Source organism: Chionomys nivalis, chromosome 4 (assembly GCF_950005125.1).
Source record: "Chionomys nivalis chromosome 4, mChiNiv1.1, whole genome shotgun sequence".
Lineage (NCBI taxonomy): Eukaryota > Metazoa > Chordata > Mammalia > Rodentia > Cricetidae > Chionomys > Chionomys nivalis.
Window position 1 is genome coordinate 111,066,637 of NC_080089.1, and position 25,553 is coordinate 111,092,189.

Consider the following 25,553-nt stretch of genomic DNA (forward strand, 5'->3'; position numbering starts at 1 on the left):
TCAGGTGACAGAAATCCTTGAAGCCTTCCTTGAGGTGAGTCCTGTCTTTGAGACAGCTTGCCTGACTTATGTGGAAATTTGTTCTCCAAGTTCCATCCCTGGGGCTTGATAAAAGCCAACAGATCTGTAACAGGAGGACTGGAGATACATATCACCTGATACCAGGATTGTTGTCTTCTGCCTTGTGCAGTCCCTTCTGGTTTGTCACCCGCTTACGCATGCCATCTATTTCTCACCTGGCGACTGAGGGGTGTTGTCCTGTGGCGTCTGTCCTTGGATGCACTGTGACAGACACCTGCCCAAAAGTCTCATTTTTGAGGGGTGGGTGGATGTTTCATGTTACCTTCCCTTTGATTCATCCACCCTGCCTCTCTTCTGCATCCCCCCTCCCCCATCTCAGAATTTTTTGCAAAGTCATCTAGAGAGAAACTGTCAAGACCCCACCTTTTAAAAGCAAATGCGGCTTCCTATCTCAGCTGGGAGGGGAAAAATGTATCTTTAGATAAGCTCAGCAAGTGCCAGGGTTGGGGAAGACTGGCTTGGAGGAGAGTTGTTGGCCTTGGCCAGTATAAGGCTCACCAGGCTGGCTGGCTGGGAGGGGTCCTTGCTTTTCTCTGCTGTGAGATCCTACTGTCAAACCTCCTTCTTCTCTTGCAGGGTGATGGCTGGGTGTACTTCAACCCCCTCTGGAAGACACACTGATGGGTGGAGGTGCAGCACTGCCCTCAGTAGGCCTGAGTTTGTAGGAATTAAAGTGGTACAGTATCAAGGTTCTGTTGGTATTTTTGCTGAGCCTCTTGTTAGCATCCAAGTCAGAGGGAGGGGTTCTATACTGTGAAACATGCACCCCAAATTCTACCTGAGGGTTTGAGCACCCGCCAAGGCTGAAGTGGGTAATCTTGAGGTCCTTTTTATTCACGAGGTTTGATGTTTTCTACTTTCCACTTTGCCAAGGTAGTTTTGCACTTAAGGTCTTTTCCACTAGCCCCACTCCTGTCATGTGCAGGTTGAAGTGGCACAGCCGGCTGAAGTCTCTGTCTGAAAGGGGCTCATCCCTGGCAGAAGGGGAGTGGGCACCCTATGCTGATGAATGTTATGACTCAAGTTCACGCCCAGGAAAGAGCAAGTGGGCCTTCCTGTGGCTGCTGTGGGTGGCTCTGGAGCAATGAGAGTCAGGCCCACCTGGTAGCTTTCGCCCATCTTTCTATGCCGAAGCATGAGCCTCTGTGCTCTGCCCAGCAGAAGACAAATCACACAGTCATGACAAAGGGCTCTGGAAGTTCAATACACGCATGCGTACACTACATGGACCGCCACTGCCTCATATCTAGTTGGGAAAAGAGAATAGTCTGTATCTTTCTTTCTTAATTTTGACCCAAACTGCAAGAAAGCCACAGTAACTAGGACACACGAGTCCCCATAGTCCCAGCTGAGAATCAGTCTCCAGCCTTTGCACAGGAGGTCAATCACAGAACCAAACACAATCGAGAAAAGCAAAGTCTGACTGGACTTCTGTTGAGTGCTTAATTTATTTTTTACCTTGCCACTCCAATGATATTTATAAATTTCAGTAGCATGAATGCTTCTCTGCAGTAATAATTTTGTGCCTTTTGTCTGCTTTCTTAAGACCAACTGTTGACACTTTGTAGATATTAGACAAATATATTTCCATTAAATACTCTTGTGTCTGGTGTGTGTGTTATTTTTAGGGATTCAAAAGTTTTGACTGGTAGGTAGCTTTGAGTAATCTCAGTTTTCTTGTTTTGGTACTGCTAATCACAATAACTATATTAAGTTTTTTTAAATTAAGTTATGTGTGCGCACGGAAGTGCAGTGCCTGAAGAAGAGGGTGTTGGATCCCTTGGAGCCAGAGTTGCAAGTGGCTAAACATGGATGCTGGAATAACCAGTCTTTGCAAGAACAGTACATCCTCTAAACCACTGAGCCATGTCTTCAGTCCCCAACATTGTTTACGTCCATGAAAAAGCCCCAGATCAGCATCACTTAGGGGCTACTATGAGTTCTATGAAAGCAAATGATTATGAGTACCTTGTTTAGGGTCAACCTGAGCAACACAATTGAGACTCCCTCTCTAAACAACAGCCTTGGGAAGAACTGTATGCCTGGATGGAAAGAAATTCCTAGAAATACATCCTACTAGGAATGAATAATGAACTAAGAAATTAGAATGGATCTATAAATAGTAAGCAGTTTAGATCAGTGACTTAAAATCTCCTAAGCAAAACATGCCAGGACCAGATGGCCTCTTAGATGAATCCTACCAAACATTTAGAGTTACACCAGAAATTCTGGATTGGCCTAATTTGTCAGATGATGCCCAATACCAAAGCAATAACAGATTTAAAAAAAAAAATAGCATTCTGTATCAATACTGGTTCAAAATTCCTTAAATACTAGTGCAGCAAATTTCACAGCCTGTTTAAAAGGGTTTTACACAACAACGAGGTTAATTCTTAGATAGCAAGGTGGTTGAATGCATGAAAATTATCAGTGCAACATGCCATACATTAATAAAGAGGCAAACTACAGTCATCTGAACCATGTAGGAAAAGCATTTGACAAGATTCAATACTATTTCACAATGAAACAAGACAAAATGCAGCATATTAAGTTTATATCCCCATTACACTGGGGAGAAGTTAAAAGCTCTTCTACCAAGGCTGAGAACGAGGTAATGATCCACTGCGTTCGCCACTGCCATCAACACACTAGCAGTTCTAGGTAGTGCGATCAGGCATGAACAAGAAAATGATCAGCTGAAAGGGTGGTCTCTTTTGGTACATGCCGTGATCTTATCTAGAAAATCTAAGACTACACCAAAAATTAAATTCTACAAAAGTAGGTCATGCTTTCTTGCTTTGAATGCCTCTTTTTTTTTTCTTCTGTGAAGTGGACTTATCTAGTATGTTCTGCGCCAATTCCATATGCTGGCTCCACATAAGGGCAAAGCTTCACAAAAAATCCCAGCAGTCAGTCCAGGCCCACTCTCAGTCTGGCAGTATATGCGGTTTTAAAATGCCATTTCTAGGGCTGAAGAGATGGCTCAGTGGCTAAAAAAACATACTGCTCCTGCAGAGGACCCAAATTCACTTCCTAGCATCAGCATATGGCTCACAACCACTAGTAGCACCAGCCCCGGGGCATCTGGTACCCTTTCTGGCCTCTGTGAGCAAGGTCCTTACCCCCTACCCCGAATAAATCTTAAGTTTCATGGAATCTTGCTCCAGGTTCTCAGATGTTATGAAGCCACATTATCGTCCCCATAATTTCACACCCTATAGAACACCCCACGCCCTGGCAGCCTCAGGAGCACTGCCTGCACCTCCACAGCTCACCCCATCTTACCTGAGGCAAATGGAGCTCAGTTCCCCAGGCAGCTCCCCAACAGGTCAGCATAGCTCTGACACCTCCTGAACGGAGGCTTGTCACTGGGCTGTTCCACGCTGCAGGCAGGACAAGGGTGAGCAAACCCAGACAGCATTAACCGCCACCTGAATATGGCTGCTCCCTGGAGACCCTGGTCTTTGGTCAGCGCTCCCAGTGTCCACTCTGGTAAGAACTGTCCTCTAGCCGTGTCAGTTCTGAGGAGTGAGGAAGGCTGGGGGCTGCCATCTCCCTTTCCTTTCTCTTGGATGCAGTGCAGAGTTGTCAGCGGAATGAACCCTTGTAGAGGTGACTAGTCCAACAGGTCACCCTGGCTTGCCAAGTCCCCATTCCTTCTTCCAACTCTTCTACACTGACCACCAACATCCCGTGGGCCGTGTTCCTTTTCTGTGTGAACGCGGCAAGAACATGAAACAAAATATCCAAATTTACCTGACTCAGGCCATAAGCATGTCTTACATGTTCTTGTTTGGTTCCTTAGCTCAAATTATGCTTGGACTTCTGGTAGTTTTTCTTTATATAAAGAAACAAAGACACTTTTTCTTTATGTGAGCCCGACTGTCAGTTTCTTTCTTTTCACACGCAACCATGTGGAAACCCCAGGCTGGTGTTGGGAGTCGTCTCCAACCACTCCAGCCTTCTCTCTGGGACAGGCTCTCTCTCACACCCACACCTCCTGAAGCCAAGGCTGTTGGGCCCACAGGCGGTGGCTGCACCTATGTGGTATCTACCCCAGTTCTCTTGCTTTTACACAAGTCCTTTCATTGTTGAGCCATCTTCTCAGCCCGATCTTGCCTGGTTTTGACAGCCTAGGAGAACAGGGGGTCTAATGAGGGTATGTGTGCCTTCAAATCACACTGATGCCAAGCAGGGAAGTCCCCATCAGCGTGAGTCCTCCTTTGCACGCACACTTTCCAACATGTACTTTGGCGAGCCTGGTGGATAGTACGTTTGTTTCCATTTGCTCGCCATTTTGATTTCTTCTGTCAAGAAATCTCCTGTGTGTAATCTGGACATGAGCTCCTCCATCAGATACACAGTAGAGGATGATTGCCCTGTTTTACCAAGATGCCAGAACATGCCTGTGGGCCACTGGACAGAGGCAGAATTTGCACTGGCTGACTTAATGACTCTGTAAGACTACTGTGTCAGGATGGGGCTGTTTAAGGACACGCGCCAGATCAGTTGGATAGAGATCTCATCACTTTGAGATCAGTTTCCAGCACTGGGCCAATTAAATGGAGGAAACAGACTGGTGAATAAATACTGATACCGAACTGCTGACGCAAAACTAATTAAATCCTGCACAGCCAACACAATACAGCACACACCCATTGTGAGGCTACACGCCCAGCAGACCGGAGCTGGCAGGTTTCCCTCCTTGGAGAGGGTGGTCACTGAGGCTGACTAGTGGTCATCTTCTGCAATGTTTGTCACTGTGTTTTTCTTCATAGGGCTAGAAAGCCATTTTATAAAACTTTCCAGCGGTTAACAGACCATGCTAATCTTTGCTGCTCACGGTGGCTTTTAACAGTGAGCACAGCGCTCATCTAGCTGCCATGTGACCTTCATTTTGGTCCCCATCCTTCACCAAAGCCATCTCAGCAGAGCAGACACCTGATATTCCAGGTTGCTGTCCGAACTAGAAACAAGGCCCCGGATATATCCCACTTTCTAGTAAAACTGAGATTGTCTTGAGGGACACAAATTAGCTTTGGTAGTGTTCACTGAACTAAGGTGGCAGAGAAGATGGAAGAAACAGGTGTTGCATGTGTTCTGGGATCCAAAGGGACAATTTGTTACGTTAGTTCCCTTCTGACAGCAGGAGCCTACAGTATGGACCAAAGCCCAGCAAAGATGGCTGGAAAATCTGTACACAGGAATTCTATTGCAAAATAACACAGGGCCTTTACCACCAGGCCAGTATACCAGAGAAGATACACATTTTGAGATAAAGCCAGCATTTGGGGCCATTTTCCCTTGGAAATTGGCAGGGGCCAAAGAGAGATATTCATACCTTTGTGGGATGAGCAATAATGTTTGTATTTCCACATCTGGCTGAGGTCCTTGTACAGCTTCAACTTGGGAGCAATGATGGCAGGCCAGCTTTTATACAACATTCAGCCCTTCAACTGGGTTAGAAGTCTGGCTTTTTAAATTCCCCTAGTTCTCTGGCAGATAATCTTCTGAAAAGCAAAATCACAACAATGGCCTATACTGAACCACACAGCTTCTTAATATAATGCTCATCCCACCAAAGCCCCCATACTAAACAGGTAAGATGGCAGACAATAACCAGCAGGAAAAGCCCAAGCAGTAGAACACAGGCTCTCTAGGTACTAGAATTAGGAGTACAACTTAGATACACTCACTGTCAAGAATTTCTACAGGTCAAGGCCGATGAGATTGTTCCATGGATAAATAAAAGCCTGGTGGCCTGAGTTTGAGTCTTAGCATAGAGATCTGTAGAGACTGGACTCCAGCTACTCTGTGGTTGAGACATGGTTTCCCTTTGTAGTCCTGGCTGTCCTGGAACTCGCTCAAACTAAGAAATCACCTGCCTTTGCCACCCAATTACTGGAATTATAGAAGTGTGCCACTACCACATGGTTTAAAGTCTCAGTCTTTAAAAAAATTTCAAATATTTAAAAAGTTCTAGGTCTCTTAACTCTGGGTTCCTATAAAATAAGAAGTTAAATACTTAATTTCTAGAGGGATGAACCATGACAGTTACAACTGGAACAAAGTAAAACCAAAATCCAACTGTTATAAATAGCTCAGTGTCTGACATTTGGGACTTGCTCATCTCTCTCGTTTCGCCAGTAGCAGCATATGCAGGTTATCTTACAGGCTCAGGCTGGCGTTACCTGATACTAGCTACTGTTCATGATGGTCACCCCATGGGCCTGTCCTCTTTAGTCTGCTGGAGTCCCCGTTACAACTGAGGATGCACTGTCAGTGATCTGGCTTCTCCTCAGGGATTCCAACCATGCTACATGGCGCTAAGCCTCAGCTGCTTTCCATGACCCTTCCATGCCTTCAATGCCAGAACATCTCTTCCACATTACTGGGTTTGGCTACCAGCATGAGATACAGCCTTGGCCTCCTCCGGAACACAGCTTCTGTATGCTGACCCTGAGGAAACACTTCCAAGAAGTGATGCTGGTCTCTTATTGCTCACAGATGATTCTTCAATCCCAGATGATTAACACCCCACTGTCCCAGAAAAGCAAAGGTTTCTTAGAGGAATCAACAGATTCTTAAGTAAATCGCAACCGTGGTTTCCCTCTTACAATCCAATCCAGGCTTCCATCATCTGCATTCCTCTCGACACTAGTATCTCCCAAACTCCCACAAAATAATCCAAAACTCTGAGCACTCAATGGCTTTTCTAGTTCAAAGAACTACACCTCTACAATCCTCCCTGAGAACATGGTCAGCATGTCACAGCAATAGCCCACTTGCTGGCACCAATTTCTGTCCTAGTCTCTGTTGCTGTGATAAAACACTGATAAAAAGGGCTGGCAGAGGCAGGTGGATCTCTGAGTTTGAAGCCAGCTTGGTCTACAGAGTGAGTGCCAGGACAGCCAGGGCTGAAGAAGAAAGGACTTATTATATCTTATTATATTAGAATTTATCCCTGAAGGAAGTCAAGATGGGACTGCAAGGCAGGGAATGAAGCAAAAACTAGCTGTTTACTGGACTGTTGTTCTTTCTATATTGCAGGACCACATGCTCAGGGCTAGTACTGTCTACAGTGGGTTGGGCTCTCCTCCATCAATCATTAATGACCCACAGACATATTCATATGACAGTGTGATGGAATCCTTTTCTCAGTTGAGGTTCCTCTTCCTAAGTGACTCTAGCCTGTGACAACTGACAAAAAATAACCAGCACACCCACAAAGACATAATTATAAGATAAAAACAAATCTTAAACATCTGTACTATCATGATGGCAAATGCTTGCAATCCCAGATGCAAGAGGGCCATGAGTTCAAGACATACCTAGTAAGATCCTGTCAAACACAGCTCAAAACAAAACCACTCATGATTAATTTGCTTAATTTGATCAAAGATATCTGTAGGAATTATACTCAGGGGCAAAGGAACAGCAGCTTTCCCAGTGAGAGAGAGAACAAGACAAGGATGCTACTGTTTCCATGCAGTGCTCCCTCCACCGGATACCTGTCTGAGCTGGTGCGCTGGAGCAAAACGATGACATATCCACTACAAGGAGAGAAATAAAACAGTCATTGTGTTTTCTAAGTTATGATGCCAATCATACATAACCTCTGAATAACTGCTAGAATGCTGGTGACAAGGTCAAGAACAATTTCATTACATAAAAACATGCTTCTATAGTCTAGCAAGTAGAGATTAAAATCTTCGACAGTATTTACCAAAATTCATACACCAGGACACCAAATAATAGAAGCCATGAAAATGTGAAAGACTTAAAAAACTGTCAAACTTTTTTTTTTTTTTTGAGCCAGGGTCTCAGGGTTGTCCTTGAACTACGAAGCTGAAGATAATCTGAACTCTTACATCAGACTCCCATGTTGTGCTGGGATTATGTGTAAGCCATCATGGTTAAAATACAACACACACACACACACACACACACACAATTATTTCTATTTATGTATATGGGTCTCTGTGTCTATGTACATTTGTGGGTACCTGGAGAGGTCAGAAGAGGGTGTCAGATCCCCTGGAGCTGTAGTTAGTTACAGCTGCCCAGGGTGGGTACAGGGTTCTGTGCAAAAATGGCAAGCACTCTGAACCACTGAGCTATCTCTCTGATCCCTAAAATATAAACTTTAGGTATATGTGCAACCACCACCCCATCAGTTAACAGGCATTCCACAATGTACTCAACAAGGTAGTCAGGGTAGACGAAGAGCATCAAGTTCATAGAAATGAACACAAGACAGGCACTGTCTTTATGGTTTTATGAAGATTTTTTAAAAAGTATTACAATTTTACATTTATTACGTATGTGTCTTGGGGAGGGGTGTGGAGATCCTAGGACAAATGAAAGGAGTCTGTTCTCTCCCTTCCATGATTGCATCCTGGGGACTGAACTCAGGTTTCAGGCTTCACAGCAGGTGCCTTTACCCATGGAGTTAGCTCCCGAGTGCTGGGATTAAAGGTGTGCGCCACCACCACCACCTGGTAAAGTGTTTTTCAACAAGGTACAGAGAGCCATATACATACAAAAGATTCAAAGAGATTAATCCCTAATAATCTGCAACATGAACATTGAAGTTCTCATAAAATACACAAACTAATAATTTTCAAAAGACAAAGGAACATAGCATAAACCAGAACACACACCTCCCTCAGAAAAAGTGCATTCCAAATGGCCTACATCTTATGTGAGCCGAGGAAGACAGACTAAATACAAGGAATCACCATCTGTTCTCACGGAGCTGGGTGTGATAGCTAGTAATCTCAGCATGGGATCAGTGAGTTCTAGCACGGGAGGAAACAGGATAAGTGAAAGGCTGACAAAGAAATGGAAGCAAGGCACTATCGTACCCTGAAAACCCAATGGTAGGCCAGTGGTCGAAGAAATGCGCACAGTAGGCAGCAAGTTTGCAAATGTCCATCCACAAACCAACCGAAGAATCAATGTGTGCATTTCATCAAGCTGCAAAGGTGATATTATATATTGATGAAATCATCCTTCAGTTGTACCAAACAATGTGCATCGGGCTTACAAAGGCTGACTAGGGCTGTCTATATACTCCATGATTCCATATTTAACCATGCTTAGAGAAAAACACCGAGGTGAGAAGGCCATCAATCAGTCACTACCATAAAGGTTAAGAGGGAGAACGCGGCTCTGGGAGTGGCTGGGAAGAGACAGAAGTTTCAGGAATGCTGCCTCTCTATTGTGCTGACCCTAACCCAGGATATAAATTCGCCTACTCTTTTGTAATTCACCATGGCATATACACCTTTCATTTCAGTTCATAACAGCACTTCATTAGCTTCTTGTTCTCATGGTGTCTTACACACACAGCAACTGCAGGCTGCTGAACTACATGCCCATCTACTTCTCCACCTCTCAGTGGGCTTAAGGGTGGGCGGCAAGGCCAACATCCAGCAAAAACCACGGTAGGCAGCAGCCACTGCGGCCAGCTGAAAAAGAATGGAAAATCAGTCATACAATGCTGTAGATATACTGAACAAGTACTGAACTGTGTCCTTGTATGTATACGGACCAGAGGAAATGTCAGTTGTCCTCTCCAATCACACCTCACCTCCGTTTTGAGACAGGCTCTCTCTGCACCTGAAGCTCAACAATTCAGTTACAACAGTTGGCCAATGAGTTTGAGGGATCCCTGTCTCTTCCCTGCCCCTAGAACCTGAGTGACAGCCCGTGTGCTGGGGATTAAACTCAGGGTCCACGCAAGCACTTCACTGCCCGAGTCATCTCCCGAGCCCTGAATGTCGACTTCAGCACAATTTTTGGCTAGTGCATATTATATGCCAGGCAAGTATTTGCCCAGTGAGCAGCACCAAGGCTACAGTTTCTAAACAGGAAGCAACAGCCTATGGCTTGAAGGTCCCTTGGCTATGGGAGCACTGCAGTAGAGACGATGCTTTCACGGCGTCCAGGCTTTGGCGTCCTGGGCATCGCTGAGGCATTCAGAATGCCGCCACTGCGAACTGAAGTAGGACGACTGTGTCGTGTGAGAGCCGAGTGCGGCCTGACTTACGTTCTAAGCGCTGCCACGTAGCTGTAGTCAAAAGCTTCAAAGTCACAATGCCGAACTCCCACCAACACACTGTGTTAGTGATCACACACCGAACAAATTTAGGTTTGGAACAATCTTAATCTTCTAAGCTCACCAACTGACACTCCAGTGTGGTAAAACTACCACCACCTCACTTCCCTACCACAGCATCGAGAGCTCCAAACTGTCACTGTGCGCTTTCCAGGCCTGTCTGTGCAGTCTTGGAATCCTGTGGAGCGGGTACTCCTTACAGTCTGGTCTCCTTCCCTTCCCCCAAAAAGTCACAACGAGGTATGCTTTATTCTGAGTAAAAAGGTGCAATTTGAAAAAGTGGTTTGAGTTGAACTTATTTTTCCACAGACTCACTAAAACCTTTGTGAGGTTGGTAGAAAAGATGAGGTCAGAACTCTGAAGATCCTTTCAAAAACAAGATGTGAAAAAGACAACACTTAACACAAAATCTGAATTAACTTTATTTCCCTTATGGTCAATAACTTCTCTGCATTGAATGTAAAGCAACAAAGTAAGATAAAATCCCCCAAATGACAAGGTATCAGAAATCCAGATTTAGTTACACTTTATTTGTGAAAATGTTCAGCCTTTTTTATTGGTCTGTAAAAGAACCATCATCCGGGTCAAAAATGAATTCTATAAATCAAACAATATTCTACACTTTGAAAAAGAAAATCAGCAGTAACATTCTCACGGAACATTGTAAATTACGGTTTCTTCATAAAAGGTTCATCTGTTCTGCACTTTCCCACCAAAAGCAGTGGCATGTTGTATAAAAAGTTCTCCTGCGGCAGGAAACCTTTCGCTTTCGCTTCACTAAACAACTGGGTAAAGTTTTCAAGTCTGTATAAAGTTGCCTATAAGCTGGAAAGTGAACATGGTCAATCTCCATTCATATTTTAGTGCATCTTTTGACAAATGTCACATTTGTAATAAAAGTAAGAGAATGCCTAGATAGCACTAAAGAGTGTTTCATCAAATGCTTCAGGTATTAAAAAACATGGAGCAGTGAACAGAAATTTGTGATGAACAAAACTCGTATAAAATGAGGAATATCCAGGCAAAGTTTACAAATCCTTTGTCATTTAAGTCACAGAAATGAACTTTGGATACCAGTCCACTGTAAGGGCTTTCCCCTTAATCATCTGCATGTAAACATGGTGCCAACCCCAGTACTAAGGTAACAAAGCCATCCCAGCCAGCAACATTCTGTGTGTGCTTGCCATGATTCCCAAAGGATATAAATTTAGCCCTTAAATGAACAATGCATGAAATCTGCTCTGTAAGTACCTGGTGAAAACACTTGCTGACCGCAGTGCGGATGCCTGAACACAAACACCTATCTAGTCAGCTAACTACACAGAGGCCCACCGCCAGCAGCAGCTGCTCACAGCGGCACTGAGCGACACAGTGGACATTTGATGAAACATTCTTCACACCAGAGAAACAGGAAAATAAATAGAGTTTACGGAAGTGCTCTCCTCTTAACACTTCTCTCCCAGACCGGGGCGTTTGCTTACTGGTCAAGACACTCCTGTTACACCTGTCATGTGTCTTACATATTGCTATTTGGGTAATTCAAACAAAATGCAGATCTCGTAAAAGGAAAAAAAAATTGACAAGTACGCATGTGCCAGGGACCAAATTAGAGGGTTCTTTGGTGCAATTAGTCCAAATTCTCAGATTTGAAGGGTAATATGTACCAATAATAATAAAAAAAAATCTTCTGCCAGATGCTCACAGCATGGCTCTGTCTTGCTTCACATTACAAATCGAAAACAGTTGTTCTCAATAAACCAATTTAATTTTTAAATGAGGCATTGCCAGAAAATTCTGTACATTGACCTGGCCCAGCGATGGTTCTGTACCCTTGGTGCCATGAAACAGGACAAGAGCTGAAGGCAAAGACCGGTTCTCACAAGGACAACTGCTGCAAGTCAGGCCAGAACAGTGTGTTTAAACAGTCTTCTTAGAGATTTTCTTGCCTTTCTTAAAAACTAGTTTATTTTTAATGTAGCCACGCTTCCTTTTCGTAGTCTAGAAAGAGAAGAATGCAGAGTATTAGTTCAGGTCTCCTACAGACTGATGTGCCTGTACACACCCAGCTTACTCTGGTATGGAGACTTTCATTAAGTTTGCTGCTAGTCTTGGGACATGACCCTTGAATGCTTAGTGTGAACCGCTGCCATGGAAGAAGGCTGAGGTGAATATAACTAGGTCCCTGGCTGTAAGAGGATCCCCACAGCATCTCAGTCTCCCTCCTCAACCACTGGTATGCTCAGCGGTAACGATGACAGATCCCAAGCACCAATCTAAGGCATCAGAAGGGAATGCTACTGTTGGCTCAGCCTCCACGAGAACAGGCTATGTCAGAAATACAATATAGAAAATTTCAGAACCCCACTTGTCCCATCTGCAAATGAGGATGGTTATCCACCTTCAAAACTTAAACACAAAAATTGCTTTGCGCATTCTGTCATATCCTTTTAGGAAGGAAACATGCCAAGATGAATTCCTTGAGTTTGCTTCATAAATCTTATAAAATAATTTCTTACATTATATATAGTGTATGTTATATGGGTATATGTGTGCATTTGGTTGCACACAGAGGTTGGAAGTCAACCTCCATTGTTTTCCACCCTGATTTTTGAGATAGCCTCTCAATGAACCTAGACCTCACCAATTTGGCAAGGCTGGCTGGCCAATCAGGGATCTGTCTATCTCCACCAGTGCTGCCATGCTTTTCATGGAGGCCCTGGGGATCAGTAAGCACTTTACCCACTGTGCCATCTCTCCCGCCTCACAGATGTTTTCTGGTAGAAAACTGAAGCAGATATGGTGGTACGAACTGCTACAAGACCATCTGTGAAATCAAAAGAATGGCTACATCCAAGAATCTGAGGAAAGCACTGCACCATCAAGGAGCTAGGTTTTTATGCTAAATAAACTCTTCACGGAGGCTTCAAAACTCAGGTTAAAGACAGCCTGTTCTTCCTAGAAAAGGTACTTGAAACCAAGGCTGCATTGAGATGATCTCCACAACTCTCACGGTGGAGAGAACAAACTGCTACAAACTGTCTTCTGACCCCTGGGGCCTCTGGTGCTGTGGCATGCCTCCTCCATTCCTCAAACCAATAAAAATTTAAAACTTCTTAAACACCATACATCTAGTCAGCGTTGTGGTACATGCACATAACTTCAGCATTCAGGAGGTGGAGGCAGGAGAATCCTTAGTTTCAGACCAGCCTAGGCTACAGAACAAGATCACTTCCTAATAGTAGTAAAATATACTTTCAACGTATAAATAACATGACCTGTGCACTGACATATTTGGTGTGTACTGTAACAGTTGAACTGTTCTGGGTTATGGAAACACCTAAGCGTCCTGTGGAAAATGGTAACAGATCAATTTTCTAATCAGAACTGTGCACCCAGAACCTGCCCACAGGACAGCAGCACTCCCTGACTGCCCATCACTTCCACCCTGCATCCACACCCCTCACTGTCAACTATCTTTAATAGGGAAGGTTGAGAGATCTACCCAACTTAAATGAGCAATAATAACCCCTAGTAAAAGACTTCCTAACTACCTGTTTATTAGAAAAGGACTACAATGTTTTCCGTCTAATTCCTTCCTGCCTACAAGTTCCGTGATAATAATTACATTATAAAATAAGTAGCTTAAAAATGATTTTGAGTTTTTGTTTTTTGCTTCAGAAGGCCTCACAGGCAATTTACTCAGCAAATAAAAGCCCCATTCAGAGTAAAGCTTGAATATAAATATACTTTAATCTGAAGATGAGGAACTAATAACTACAATTTTTTGAAGTTTTGACTTTCATGCAGGTTTTGACAGTAATGGCTATAGGTACTGTTTAGAAGACATCCCACTAATGGGCATGGCACAGAGAATGAATGCCTCTAGAAAAACTTACTGGGGCTTGCCAATAACTAGCAGTCCACCAGGAAAATTGTGGCTTGAGGCTGCTTAAGTGCTCTCTCTGAGAAAGATTCTCATAGTCTTTTATCTTCTTGTATAAGCAGTCATGTTCTTTATGAGCAGTTTTCAGCATTTTCCATACCAGCCTACTGAACCACCAAGCTGAGGTAGTCTTCTAGCAAGATGTCATCACCAGGGACCTACCTTCTTTGACAAATACTTCTGTTTGGGGAAGATGTTGGTGACTCGAGGCTTGTGACCTAGTGTTTCCCTGTTGTCGGGTGCTTTCACTTTATATATCCTGACAAGCCAGTGCTCTGATGTAAAGGCTTCCTCCAAATGCTTGAATTTAATGTCCTTATTTCCAATCTCGGCATTACGGGTTCGGTCAAAACCTGGGGGTGTGCGAAAATCTAGCTGCAAAAGTAACACCAGAACTAAATGTCAGTCAGCCTTATAGTAAAACATGCAGTACTGCAAAATAGCAAGTACTAGCTAAAGGGTAACGAATGGCCTCCCTTAAGAAACAGAATGAAAGAATGCATCCTAACAGGTCTTCATACCCATGTAGGGAGAAATCATTTTTATGTTTCTCAAAATCAAATCAGAATATGTTTCTCAGAATCCTTAAAAATAGAAGAGCAGTTTAAGTGTGGTGTTACATACCTTTGATCTGAACATATGAGAGGCCAAGGGCAGGAAGATCTCTGATTTGGAAGCCAGCCTGGTCTACTTAGTGAGAGTCTGTCTCAAAAGCTGCCCTGCTGAAGGAACATGAAGAAGGAGCTTTCTTTCACCTTAGGGTCTCCCAACAACTTTCTGTTTCATTATGCCACACAGGCTCCAGCTCTCATGCACAGGACTGACTCAGTCTAACCACCACCTTCTTTTTGGATAAAAGAAATACCCATATAAACAGTGTTCTGATGTCCTGCAGGGGCAGCTCCAATAGAAGCTAAGCCAGCTGAGCCATGGGAAGACTTAGGAGAAATAAAAGGGCAATGGACACTCTGTAAGAGAGTTAAATGAAATTCATACAGACACAAACGTAAACTTGAAGACAAACACAGTGTAAAGCCAGCCTGCAAAGCAAACAGGGAAGTTCTTGCTTGTCCTTGTAACAGAAAAATTGCACTGCCTGTGGTAACATGCATGCCTCTTAAGGTATGAAACCAATAGGGCCTAAATAGTTCATTAAGCCTAAAACCTCCTTCATGCGGAGAACTCATTGTTTATACCAGAAAAAACATTTTGTGGAGTAACTAATTAGACTCTTTTCCTAGCATGAGTTTGGATCCCATGCAAGTGCAAATGAAGCAAACACAAATAAAAATTTACATCTAGATTATTGTGGGCATGGTGTTTTGCTTCTAAAACCACCTACAGAATGACCACAGGTGAATAATGAAGCAGATACCCATTTATGCCCATCTACTAAAGAACAACACAGAAAGCAATGATATATAAATTCTCCTAGATCATACTAGCCATCATCACTAATTTACAAATAGATAAAAATGTTATCTACTTTACAAATAGATAAAATGTTTTTGTTTGTTTAGAGACAGGGTTTCTTTGTAGCCTTTGAAACATTTCCCAGAACTAGTTCTTATAGGCCAGGCTGGCCTTGAACTCAGAGATCAAAATGTTTCAGATTTTGAGGTTCAGACAAACCTTTTCAAGTTAAATATAACATCATTTCCCGGTAGAAAAGTAAACAAATAATTCCTCTGATTGTTTTAAGTTACCAAGCTGACTAGAAAGCAATGTGGATTTTCACCAACAGCTTGGAATGAAATTATAAACGTGGTAGTACAGGATATAAAATGGATTAGCAATAGTTAGGGAGACATGATTCCTCAGCCCCTACGACTTCTTGGGTTGGGATGGATCCCTGCAATAAAGAGAATAATAGCAGCAAAAACAATTCTATCCATACATGCAACACAGGACAGGAGAAACTTCAAGGAAGTGTCTTGGAGCAATGGCTTAGAATTGCATCCCCAGATCACACTCAACAAAGAATAGTAAAATGGCAGAGACAAGGAAAGAGGGCTGAGGTCTTCATAGGGGGAAGTGATGACCAAGTGTGCCTGTGGGGAAAAGCTGAGGGAGTGTATAAGGTTGGCTTGCAGACTGCTTTAGTGCCCTCTGGACTGAGGCATCTAGAGTTAGCATTATCATCAGTAAATGAGAAGTTAATTTGTGCCTTTAAGGCAGCAAATGAGGCTAGATGAAGAGAGAATACCTCTGTTTGTTGTTAATTGCTTTTAGTGCAAAAGTAATTTTTAAATGTCAGAATAACATATTTTGGTTTCCATCAAAAGCCAAGTCATCAATCTAAATGCATCCCCCCCCCAATTATTCACAGATAAGAAAAAGTTACTGGTCTAACATTTTTTCTGTAACGTAACACAAAAAATTAGAAATTGAGCTAGGCATGATAACACATGCCTATAAGCCTGGCACTCCAAACACTGAAGCAAGAGGATCAGGGGTTTGAAATCTAAACACAATGGGAAAGAAGCCTTGCCCATTCCTCTTCAGTAAAATTAAGACATCATTATTTTTTTAAGAGCTTATAAGGCCCCTCCCCATTTGAATAAAGATTATAGAAGAACTGATTGAACCAACCTGCATTTCTCCAAATCTGTAGTATGACATTTTATACATAAGGCAATTTAACAGAGTAGGAGATCCAGCTTTGTCTACACGGAATTCTCCCTGTTGTGTGAAGTAATCTCCTTCCTATGGAAAGAAACCACAAGTCCAAGGTCAGCCCAGAATAACACCCTCAAAGCTACAGGTCCTAGCTGTGGAAGTAGCATTCTGAGATTAAACTCTTTTTAATCCCCCAGCCCCAATTAATCCTGTCAAAGTTTCAGTCACACAGTTAAGAAGAATGAGACCGACTCTGATTCCATGCTTTAACACCAGGTAGAGCTCCCAGCAACTGCCCTCACTCACCACTCCTTGAAGCTTACCCTCAAGTTTCCCTATGAACTTCAACATTCTCTTTTAGATGCAGAGGAGAATGTTCAGCAAACTAGAAAGAATATATAGCACTTTTTTTTTTCTTTCGAGACAGGGTTTCTCTGTAGCTTTGGTGACCATCCCGGAACTAGCTCTTGTAGACCAGGCTGGCCTCGAACTCCCAGAGATCCACCTGCCTCTGCCTTCCGAGTGCTGGGATTAAAGGCGTGCGCCACCACCGCCCAGCTTCTCCGTAGCTTTTTTGATTCCTGTCCTGGAACTAGCTCTTCTAGACCAGGCTGGCCTCGAACTCACAGAGATCCGCCTACCTCTGCCTCCCGAGTGCTGGGATTAAAGGCGTGAGCCACCACCGCCCGGCTATATATATGTACTATTTTTGTAGTAATTTTTAAGGGGTTAATTTATAAATTAACCTCCCTATAGGGATAGTTTGCTACTATTTCAAAAATGTAATTTCAGATAGCAAAAATATAATTTATGATTCAGACATTCCTTTTACAGAAGTATGTTGTATAGCTGTATACATACATACATCATACATACATATATACATACACACACATGATTCAAATAATGAATATACAAAATTATTTACTATGCCAGAGACATATCACAGAGATAGGTTAACCACATACTTAAATGGAACACTCACTGTAAGGGGGGAAAAAAAAAGACGATGGTCATAGCTTAACAGAATCCTAAGGTCTATAAACAGCACATATACCTTATTTCTAGTTAGTTGCTTAAATAAGAGTCGCAGACATAAAATCATATTAAGAGTGGCTTCTATTAACTGACAAAACAGTGTGGTGCACTGTGCTGTGAGGTACACACACACACTGTAGAATGGTGTACTATCTCACACACTCCCTTTTCTGACAGCAGGCAGAGGCAGGTGCAGCCCCGTGAGTTCGAGGTCAGCCTGGTCTTATGTATTTCTCATCTTTTGGGCCTTCCTCACCTATGCACAGTTCTAGTTACCTGTCTTCAGAAGGTGGGAGATATAAAATCTAACTACAAAGCAATTTTTTGAGGATAAATAGAGGCACGGGTGTACCTAAAAAGATCTCTGGAGGGGAGGTGACAAATGTGTGTAAGGAGAGGCATTTCAAGACAGTATTAAAAACACATGTCAGATGAGTCAATCAAAGACAACATAGGCAAGTTTCAGGGCCAAAGGTTAGGGCTTGCACTCCAGGCAATAGTTTGGACATTTTACCAGTGCTTTGCCAAGAGATATATCATATGAAAATGAGGCTTTAACTACATTACTACAAATATTCTTAATACCAGCACACACATAATCATCCATCTTCAATGGCGATAACCTAAGTCTTGCCTTGGGCACCATACTAATTCTATATCCCAGAAAAATACCCAATGCTCAAAGCATTTATGTTGATTAGCATAAAACAAACTTGCCTGTAACACCTAGCTGACAGTTTTAATTCTGACTCATATTTGTTAAATTTCACAGCCATTCTCTGATGTGGGATTCGCCTCTGTATGCTGTGAATGTGTTTTGTTAATGAATAAAGCTACTTGGGCCTATGACAGGGAAGAATAGAGCTAGGTGGGAAAACTAAACTGAACGCTGTGAGAAAGAAGGTGGAGTTGGAGAGATGTAACCTTCCTGGTAAACCATGAGTCTCGTGGTAAAATATAAAATAATAGAAATGGGTTAATTTAAGATGTAAGAGCTAGCTAGAAATATGCTTAAGCTATTGGCCAAACAGTACTGCAATTGATATAGTTTCTATATGATTATTTATTTTGGGTCTGGGCAGCCGGGAATGAACAAGCAACTTCCGACTACCATTTTCCGTATCTTTTAAAGCACTAAGTAACATGATCAATGAATGTCAAATCCATGGAAGAAGACATAGGACCAAGGCAAAGACTGATTTCTAGATTACTGTTCTCTTTCAGATTTATAGACATTAAGGGTAACAGAATGAAAATGCAATCAACAGGTAAAAATAAGAGGCTAGGAGAAGAGAAAGCCAGAAGACCTGACAAGGGTAGGATAGAGGTAGTCATGAGGGATGCTCTAAGATGAGCATTAGGAAGGTAACCCCTCACTACGGGAACATCAGAGTGCACAGACATGAATCTAGACAGCACTATTTATTATATAACCATGTTATTTAGTGTAATACTTCACATATATGGGGTTATCAATATAATGTTGTTATATGGCATGTGAGGCTACCAAACCTATGAAATGCATTTAGTACTTTTTAACAAATAGAGTAAGGCAGTAGAACAGAGGATAGGATGATGTAAACAATGCACGCTGTGCCTGATGATGCCCACCTTTAATCTCATCCTTAGAAGACCAAGGCAGGACCTCCGAGTTTCAGGACAGCCAGAGGTACACAGTGAGGAAAGGAAAGAAAGAAAAGAATGCAAATCGGCAAATATGAGAACTGCTTGGATCCCGTCAGCTGTTTAAGATGTCCAGTGTGGTCCTTACCCGAATGTCTTTTGGATGCTCCCCTTCAGCTATCCTAACCATCCAGAGGAACTTGTTGATATCATCACCAGAATAGCCAATAACTCCTCCAAAAATAACCAATACATAATCAACATCCAGAGATCTCATGATTTTATAGGCAGCTGTTTCATTAGAAGACATAGCCTTTCCTACCTGTAGGATAAAATAAAAATGTACATTTTTACTGTAAAATGAAATTCACTGTTTGATATACACGAATTTTGGGTAAGAATGATTCTCTATGAATGTCATAAACATAGAGGAATTCACTAACATCTTGACTATGATAACCATTTTATAACAGAAGTATCAAAAATCAGAACACACATTTTAATAATTAAGTTCTAGGACATTTATATTTTAGGATGAAAACAAGCAAGCTCTTAAAGAGATAGTTTTCTCCCAACCTCAGGCTGAGACTGACCCATGATTTCCAGAGCAGACTCTTCTGAGCCAAGCAGATACCTGATAATTACCAACAACAGTCACCAAAACAGAATCCATTTAAGAGCCAGTTTTCTACTCATAGACTTTAAAGTACAGAAATGATTAATTTATGGAGATTCACTATTTAAGAGTGAATATATAATTTGCACACCTGTATGACTTGCACATCATAAAATACTTTTCATACTTGCAAATTTTTTCTTAAATTAGCAATGTAAAAAATATACATCAAGTATTTTAAGTTTCAGATTTTGCCTAGTTCTCAGTAAGCTAAATCTACCAAAAGCTACTGGAAATCAATCTGTAATTCTGATTACATAATACTACTCTTAAAACCAGACTACACAGGCAGACACATATTTTAACTTGTATCTTTCCTGTTTAATTGTAAGTGAAGTCTGATTGCTAAATATAAGTGAACTCCTTTTATTTTTTAAAAACAAACAACGATGTCAAGTCCTCACCAGTGCTATGTGACTGTTATTCCAGGTGTTGTTATCCACCAGAGTAGTCCTGTTGGCCATCCCAGCGATCTGATAGCCATAGTCCCACCAGGACATGACTCGGGCATGTTCATCTGTATTTTGTCTTAGCCAAAAGTATGCTTCTCTAAAATCATCTAAGATATTTCTGGTGCTGAAAAGAACCACAGTATTATTTTAAAAGACATCTTAAGAGTGAAGGAGATGGTTTAAAATTTTGAGATATTTAATCAGTGAAAAATTTCATTGTAAAAATGGCAGTTGAAAGCCCCTACTTCCAAGGTGGGGAACGGGAGTGGTTGTGTCTGTACTAGTGTTTCCCAAGCTAATGTGCAAACAAATCACTTGTCTTGTAAAACATCAGATTCTAATGAACTAACTCTGGGACAAAGTCTGATCCTCTCTAAGTCTATAAGTTTGCATGTGAAGTAGAAAGTTGAGATGTGGCACTATAAAAGTCAGCTGTCAAAATCTGGCTGCACTGAAATCGCCAGGATCCCTTAACCCACAGCTGGCTGGGTCCCGCCCCAAGGCCTCTCAGATAGGCTTAGGGTGGACTCCATAATTTGCATTTCTAGCAAGTTTTACACCAAGGATGAAGTCCACTGTCTACTAAGTATACACAAATACACATGCAGAAAGATTTTGGAAAAAAAGCACAAAAATATAGTTATTACCACCCATTTCAAAGGTTGAGGAAAGCCACATGAAAGACAAAGTAAAGTTATGGAGTGGGATTGCCCTGGCATGTGGGCAGTCCGGGGTAACATCTCTATGCTTTAAAAAACAGAATCAAAATCAGAGTTTCACAAAAGTATTCTTTTTTCTTTGAGGCAAAAAAAAAAAAAGTTAGGTCTAAGCCTTCTCACAGCCAAGTTGTTTTCTTACCCATCATGGTTGTAGGAGGCAAGGACCACACTTGGACTGGAATAGGCATTGCTAGTGACCCATGTGCAATGGACGGCGAACATCATCAGGAGCATCAGCATGAGCATGGTCACAATGCTTTTGATGTTGGGGCCTAAGCCCTCTTCAGTTTTCTCTTGCTCTGTTACATGTTTTCTTACTTTACCTGCCTGAAGATGGAGAGCAAACAGAAGTCTTTGTCACTATACTTGGTTTATTAACACAATCAGGAAAAGTGGGGAGACTATTAACCTAGCAGTAACTCTGTGGTCAGAAAAGATACAAACAGATATTCTATGGGTGATGTGGAGATCTGCTCTTGTCTTGATTCAAAGTAAACTTTAAAGTCAATGTGAATCAAAAAATACACTCAAACCAAGGAGCTAATCTCAAGGCAAACTATCTCTGTAACAGAAGGCAGCTTTTAATTAAATGTAAAGGAATTAACTATGGGGCTCCATTCTGACAATGTAAAATCCAGCATGTATATATTTATACTTAATTCTACTCTCAGAAATGGCTACACCCACCTAAAACCCAGAGTAGGAAATTACTAGGAGAGAAACCCAATGCACACATGCTCCTTTTTGTTGAAGAGAACAGAATAGTCATAAACTCTTAAGTTAAAAGGCTGATTAAAGAAAAAAAGAAATAGAACACAAGTGTCCTTGATTAACACAAATCTTAATGAATTTCTTTACAGAGTAACGAAAGAATTCCAGCCGAATCTTACACTATAGCATTCCAATGCTTATTCGTATTGATAAATTTAGACAATATTAAAATAGCAAAGTCTAACAGGTCATTCAAGACAAGTGCTATAATTCTTAAGTCTTTTACACTTTGTCCAACACAGGTCTGCTCTTATTGTTACTCAGGTTAAAAGTGAATTCCATGTATTAGAAACAAATAGGTGCTAACAAACAGGTGTTTAACCAAATACCACTTTTAAACATCAAGTTACCATTTTTAAAGTTTTATACATGGGCTGGGAGAGTAGTTCAGAGTAGAGTGCTTGCTTAACATTTATGAGGTCCTAGATTTGACTCCCAGCACCACACAAGGTCATATCAAATACAGACTAAGAATAAGTGAAAGCACTGGTCCACATGGTTAAATGTGATATAACTCAGAGTTGTGTTCTCAAAAATGCAAAGGCATTAACATCCTGTGAGTTGTTAGGTACAACTGGCCAAAAAGAAGTTAACAATCCCTTCTCTGATTCCATTCTTGTTGTAAGGAAGCCACTTGTTCGTTCCAGCCGTCCAGAACCAAAATAACAACACCACCTTCCTTCTCCCCCAGCATTTAGTTTAGTTTTCTCGACCTATCTCTGCTCTGCCCTACTCTAAGCTCAAAGCAGTTCTTTATTAACCAATGGTATTCATAGCATACAGAGGGGAATCCCATATTATCTCCCCCTTTCTGAATGCTGGGAGAAGGAAGGCAGAGTGAGAGAAAAGCCATGTAGCCCTGCTGGAGCCTGATGGAACTTTACCTGGTAAACTCACAGCCACATGGCAATACAGATTAATAGAAATGGATTAAATTAATATGTAAGAGTCAATAAGAAGCTAGAGCTAATGGGCCAAGCAGTGATTTAATTAATACATATCTGTGTGGTTATTTCAGTTCTGGGCAGCCGGGACGAACAAGTAGCCTTTCAACAAATTGGCATGCCAACGTGGGTAACTACATCTACATAAAGACGGGAGAAAGCTTAAAAAGGACTCTTAGTCACACAAAAAAGAAACAGAGTTAAGCATGGTTTGGTAGCGGCATTTTCTTGGGTGGGCTCTGTTTGCTAGAAGCAAGCAGAGGCAAGGCTCCTTTAAGAGAGGTCTTACTGATTTAGTCTTAGCAGAAAAAAAAAAACCTGTGCCGTTTTGAAATGCCAGCTTTCTGGGCCATGCTACCAGTGTGACCTCTGGCTCTTTCAGGAGGCCAAACATTTATATGGGGTTTGTAAGCAACGTACTACAACGTGTTTAATGGCAACATAGACCTGGTATGTGCTTAAAACTGGGACAATGTGCATGGCTTGCAGAGGCGGCGCAAGCAGGCAGTACCATACATACCCTAGTAGTGCCGTAACTTAAGGTTTTAAAAAGTGCTTAGCATTTTAAGAAGTTGTCCTGGTCAGTGAAGAATTACAGATATACAATAGGACAAATCCAGATTAAAAAAAAGGCCTATAAATGGGTTACAGTGCTGGATAAATGTATGTAGGCTTGGGAGTGAGAAGAAATATATAGACAGTTATAAAAAGAAGTAAATGAATTAAGAAAAAGAAGTAAAGTCTTTAAAGAAACAGAGTACAGACAGTCATAGAGTAAAGGAGTAAAGATAATAAAATAAGTATTAAAAAGTAATAGAGGAAAAAATGCCATGTAAAGATGGAATGTACACAGAGAGTCTGGATTACGTATACTATTGTGTTTTCTTTGAAAGTTTTTGACTGCAGAGAGACATTTGATTCTGGGAATTGCTAAGTTAAACCAACATATGTACTTTAAAGGTATCTTGACTTCCAAATATGGGTCTAAGGATTTGTTGCTTTGGAAAAGTGGTTTTGCTTTTGTTTCCAAAGAGGATGAGAATCTGTGGATTCATTCCAGGCTAATGCGGTTTGATGGACCAAGACCCCATGAAAGGTTGCCTTGAACACCCCTCAAAAGATTACTTCACCCAATAAAAAGCAGTAAGTAATTTGGAGAAGAACCATACCCATATTCCCAAATACTGTTTATAAATGTTTCTCTATCTTTAAATGGGGATAGGCTATAGAGATTTGCATTGATATAGATCTTGGTTTATTTATACAAATTTAAGGTCAATTTTGTTGTACTGTGTATATATATTTCTGCTCTTGATTAAGGTATTGTGATTGTGTAGCTCATTTAAAAATGCAATGTGTAATTAAGAAATATAGGTAAATAGAGTCATCTATAATAGTCAAACTTGTAGTCATGTTAGATTTTCCAGATGTACAGACATGTATTTCAGATGGACAGGGATTCTTCAAATCTTTCAGAGACTACAGAATATGGCATTTAAAGTGTTTACAGAATTTAGAACTTTTCATGAGACAGATCTACTCTTGGCAGCACCAATTACTTCAAGAAGAAGATGGGCATTGAAGTGGCTCCTTATGGAGTCAGTTAGCCATTTGGGCAAGAAACTGCTCTTGCCTGGACTGCTTGATGAACTGGACATGCAGGACCCCCAGAGAAATGACTGCTAAACTTGCCTAAAGGTGAGTTGATCCTTTAGGGTTCCTGCTTCATGAAAAGTCTGCTAGACATTCTGCATGACACACAAAAAAAGTGACTGACAAACTGCCAATATAAGCAGAACTGTCTTTGAGATTTCCTGTTTCATGGAAGTCTGCTGAATACTATGGGCCAGTAAGCTGGAGATGGATGCTCCAAAGATACAGAAGAACTTTGGGTGACTGTCCAGGCAGTGAGATATCTCTGTCAAGTCTAGAGTTTTAGAAGTTGCTTACAATGCACTTCCTGTTTATTTAGGTAATATTATATCCTTCTGGAGTCTTTGATGCATTTGAAGAATTTATAGTTAGTTTCCCTTAGTTATGATAAAAGATAAAATAGATATAAATATTGTAACTTCAATTCTTGCTTGATAACCGTTTTATGTAATATTACTATGTTAAACTTAAAACCTTCCTTTTTATTTAAACAGAAAAGGGGAGGAGGTGCTGTGGGATTCCCCTCTGTATGCTGTGAATACCATTGGTGAATAAAGACACTGCCTTGTGTTGACAGGGCAGAACTTAGATAGACGGGGGTGGGGGAGGAAGTAAACTGAATGCTGGGAGAAAGAAGGCAGAGTCAAGGAGAACCCATGTAGCCACCAGCAGAGACAGACACGCTGAAATTTTGTTGGTAGGCCATGACCTTGTAGTGATATACAGATTAATAGAAATGGGTTAAATTAACATGTAAGAGTTAGCCAATAAGAAGCCAGAGCTAATGGGCCAAGCAGTGATTTAAATAAAAAGTTTTGGTGTGATTATTTCAGGGCTAAGTGGCCAGAACAAGTGGTCTCCTCCCAACACATTCTGTTTACTTTGAGCTTAAGAGTCAACTAGGATTTACA

General features: G+C 41.6%; 2 protein-coding genes across 5 annotated transcripts in view; one reads left to right on the forward strand and one right to left on the reverse strand.

Moving 5' to 3' along the window:
* Positions 1-1,669, forward strand: part of Osbpl10 (oxysterol binding protein like 10) — a 240,430-nt gene extending 238,761 nt beyond the window's left edge. For all 4 annotated transcript variants that reach the window (XM_057768030.1, XM_057768029.1, XM_057768032.1 and 1 more), the window contains one exon: positions 658-1,669. In XM_057768030.1, the coding sequence (XP_057624013.1) occupies positions 658-702 (45 nt within the window). In that variant the 3' untranslated portion in view covers positions 703-1,669. The remainder of the gene's footprint in view (positions 1-657) is intronic.
* An 8,941-nt stretch (positions 1,670-10,610) lies between these two features.
* Positions 10,611-25,553, reverse strand: part of Stt3b (STT3 oligosaccharyltransferase complex catalytic subunit B) — a 69,557-nt gene continuing 54,614 nt past the window's right edge. The window contains exons 11-16 of the mRNA XM_057767083.1: positions 21,414-21,601; positions 20,508-20,679; positions 19,576-19,749; positions 16,740-16,853; positions 14,310-14,522; positions 10,611-12,202 (exon numbers count right to left, since the gene is read on the reverse strand). Coding sequence (XP_057623066.1) covers positions 12,122-12,202; positions 14,310-14,522; positions 16,740-16,853; positions 19,576-19,749; positions 20,508-20,679; positions 21,414-21,601 — 942 coding nt within the window. The 3' untranslated portion in view covers positions 10,611-12,121. The remainder of the gene's footprint in view (positions 12,203-14,309; positions 14,523-16,739; positions 16,854-19,575; positions 19,750-20,507; positions 20,680-21,413; positions 21,602-25,553) is intronic.